The sequence below is a fragment of the Nanorana parkeri genome, unplaced genomic scaffold (genome assembly GCF_000935625.1).
Source record: "Nanorana parkeri isolate BGI_ZX_2015 unplaced genomic scaffold, ASM93562v1 scaffold1627, whole genome shotgun sequence".
Lineage (NCBI taxonomy): Eukaryota > Metazoa > Chordata > Amphibia > Anura > Dicroglossidae > Nanorana > Nanorana parkeri.
The window spans coordinates 41337-44990 of record NW_017307895.1 but is presented as its reverse complement, the minus strand read 5'-3'; the positions used below and the strand labels follow the sequence as shown (position 1 = coordinate 44990).

At 52.4% G+C, this 3654-nt stretch overlaps 1 protein-coding gene across 1 annotated transcript in view; it reads left to right on the top strand.

Moving 5' to 3' along the window:
* Nucleotides 1-447: 447 nt before the first annotated feature.
* Nucleotides 448-3654, top strand: part of LOC108799086 (phosphatidylinositol 3,4,5-trisphosphate 5-phosphatase 2-like) — an 8363-nt gene continuing 5156 nt past the window's right edge. Inside the window, exons 1-4 of the mRNA XM_018570905.1 lie at nucleotides 448-514; nucleotides 612-701; nucleotides 783-896; nucleotides 1701-1789. Of these exons, the coding sequence (XP_018426407.1) occupies nucleotides 448-514; nucleotides 612-701; nucleotides 783-896; nucleotides 1701-1789 (360 nt within the window). The remainder of the gene's footprint in view (nucleotides 515-611; nucleotides 702-782; nucleotides 897-1700; nucleotides 1790-3654) is intronic.

The following is a 3654-nucleotide window of genomic DNA, read 5'->3' as shown; positions in this document are numbered from 1 at the left end:
AGAGAGATACAAAGTAACATTGTTTATAAACATTGATCAGAGGGAGATAGAGAGATAAAGTAACATTGTATATAAACATTGATCTGAGGGAGATAGAGAGATACAAAGTAACATTTGTTTATAAACATTGATCAGAGGGAGATAGAGAGATACAAAGTAACATTTGTTTATAGACATTGATCAGAGGGGAGATAGAGAGATGCAAAGTAACATTGTTTATAAACATTGATCAGAGGGGGAGAGAGATACAAAGTAACATTGTTTATAAACATTGATCAGAGGGAGATAGAGAGATACAAAGTAACATTGTTTATAAACATTGATCAGAGGAGAGATAGAGATACAAAGTAACATTGTTTATGGGGAGGTGAGAAGTGAGGGGAACGCTCTGCTTATATAGTTGTCACTGGAGCAGTTGTCGGCAGCAGTGCTGCTTCTGGCCACAAGATGGCGGCTGTGAGGCTGAATCGAGCTAATGGTACTTCCACCCCGCCCCGTCCTTGCGCCATTCTTGGTAATTCTCCTCTGTAGCCTCTCATTCTCAGGTAATATCCGGGTACATGTGTTCTATGAGTTCTGAGCCTAATTTGGAGTCTCGCCCGTCATTTCAGGTTGCACCGATGACATCATGACCAGCGACCACTCTCCCGTCTTTGCGTCGTTCGAGGTTGGCGTGACGTCGCAGTTCGTCTCGAAGAAAGGTGATGAATCCGGAAGGCTCCGCGACTGCTTACAGGTGGAGTTGTCTCTTGCCCCGTGAGCTTACGCTTGTTTCCACGCAGGTCTCCTGAAGCCGTCGGATCAGGCCTACATAGAGTTCGAGAGCATCGAAGCCATCGTGAAGACCGCCAGCAGGACCAAATTCTTCATCGAGTTCTATTCGGGGTGCCTGGAAGGTGAGTTGCCCCTCCCCCGGTGGGTGTAATACCGATCACCAGTCCTCCAGTTTGGCCTTTGTCGTTTACTCTGCAAACCCAAACATGATTGGTATATATATTGCACATTCTCTGTGTATGTAGCAGGGGGGGTGGATTTTAATGGGGTGATAGAGAGGTCGCGGCTGTCCCTGTCTCTCTCCTGAGGAGGTTCAGTGCTGCTCATCATCATCATCATCCCCATTGCGGAGACATTCGGGACCCCCTGACACCTCCCCGAGCCCCCATAACCTGCTGAGAGCCTTCCAGCCCGGGATGTTACATCTCTCTACCAGCACAGCAGCCTCTCCAGGTGTCACCCCCTCCTTCCTCACTGCACCCCCGGGGTTAGGGTGACCCTTCTGCACACCCCAACCTGGGCTCCTCCGCTGCGGTAGGGGTGCCGTGCCTATTACCTTCTAGTGCCGCCATGCTGATGGGCTCGCTGCCATACCTCCCATAGATTATACACCCCCTTCGCCTGTCACCCTGCCTATAGCACTCCCTATTATAGATGTCTCTATTGGGGTGATGCCAGCTAGGAATATAAAAACATGGGGTGCAGTGGTGCAGTGACGTGGAGCTTCAGCGCTGCGTGCCACGTAACGTGTTGTCTCCATTCTGTATGATGTATATTCATGGTGAACGCGGGGAGTGGGGGAGGGGAAGCGCAGACGTTTGCACCTTACAGGTAAAGTGGATCCTTTGTGATGTGTTTGTCTGCATTGAGAATTGTACTTTCCGCGGGCGTGACGGCACGCGGTGCGTTTTTTTTTTGCATTGCAGAATATAAGAAGAGCAGCGAGAATGACAGCCAAAGCATCGACAACGTCAACTTCCTCAAAGTCCAATGGTCGTCGAGGCAGCTCCCGACAGTAAGTGAACCGCGCCACTCGCCTCTCATTGTCCTAAATAGAGACGGTGCAGCGACCTCACCAGAGCAGTGACCTCACCGGAGCAGCGACCTCACCAGAGCAGTGACCTCACCGGAGCAGTGACCTCACCAGAGCAGTGACCTCACCAGAGCAGTGACCTCACCGGAGCAGTGACCTCACCGGAGCAGCGACCTCACCGGAGCAGCGACCTCACCGGAGCAGCGACCTCACCAGAGCAGTGACCTCACCAGAGCAGTGACCTCACCAGAGCAGTGACCTCACCGGAGCAGCGACCTCACCGGAGCAGCGGCCTAACCGGAGCAGCGACCTCACCAGAGAAGTGACCTCACCAGAGCAGTGACCTCACCAGAGCAGTGATGTCACCAGAGCAGTGATGTCACCAGAGTAGCGACCTCACCAGAGCAGTGACCTCACCAGAGCAGCAGCCTCACCAGGGCAGCGACCTCACCGGAGCAGCGACCTCACCAGAGCAGCGACCTCACCAGAGCAGTGACGTCACCAGAACAATGACCTCACCAGAACAATGACCTCACCAGGACAATGACATCACCGGAACAATGACCTCACCAGAACAATGACCTCACCAGGACAATGACATCACCGGAACAATGACCTCACCAGAACAATGACCTCACCAGAACAATGACCTCACCAGGACAATGACATCACCGGAACACCTCTCACCAGCAACGGCTGAAACCTAACGTCAGGGGGTGAACTCCACTCACCCCGGCAGAGTTGAGATCCATTGATGATTAACCCTTTCATGACCAGAGGCCATGGAATCCTAGATGCCCGGCCTCACGATCACTTAACTTGCCGATAACTTGGACTCGTTTGCCCGCAGGAATCATTGTAACCTTCGTTTTTATATTGTATCTAAACCCGAAAACAAAGATGTGACATATTGCAGGTTACCCGTCCCCAGAGATGGCGGCTGCATTCCTTTATTCAGACTTGGGAACATCTCGGCGTGTACAGAGAACACCTGACGATCCCGCCAGAAATGCCGCGTCCTTGTCATTAAAAAACAATGTCATCTTTCTTGTGTAAACTATTAATCCCATCACTGCAGATGTTCTGGTGATGAAGAAAGGCAGACACGTTTGAAGTGACGGCTCCGGGTGACAATTATTGACACTAGTGATGCACCGATACCGATACTAGTATCCATATCGGTGCCGATGCCTAGCCCAATACTTCCTGTATCAGGAAGCCGGGTAGCGAGTCATCACACTCTGCCCGGTTTCCTGATTGGTCGGGAAGCGGCTCAACTCTCTCTCGTCGCTTGTGATGAGAGAGCATGGAGCCGACTTCCCGGCCATTTAGGATGCCGGGTAGCGTGTAATGACGCAGAGCCCGGCATTCTGATTGGCCGGGAAGCCGGCTTCGTGCTCCCTCGTCATCTCATGACGAGGGAACAATGAGCCGGCCAATCAGAAAGCAGGGCGCCGCGTCATTACACAGCGCCCGGCTTCCATGATTGGCCAGGAAGACGGCTCCGGCTGGGTACCGGAGGAAGGCCGCTCCTGGCTGGAGAGGGCCCCGGGGGTGACAGGCTGGACACGCCGAGGTGAGAGGGGACGGGCTGGGACGGCTTTCCTGTTAATCGGGAAGCCGCGTGGCGAGTCATTACACTCCACCTGACTTCCTGAATGGGACTTCCGGTACTCGGTAATTGGTAAAAAATTACCGGTACTCGGTACCAAAATACTGGTATCGGTGCATCCCTAGTTGTAACAATGCAGAACTGAGCGTTGTCACCCAAGGACAGGAAGTGCGTTGTTAGTGGCGGGATCACCGAGCGAAATAAAAGGGAAGAATCCTGAAATAATACGTCACGC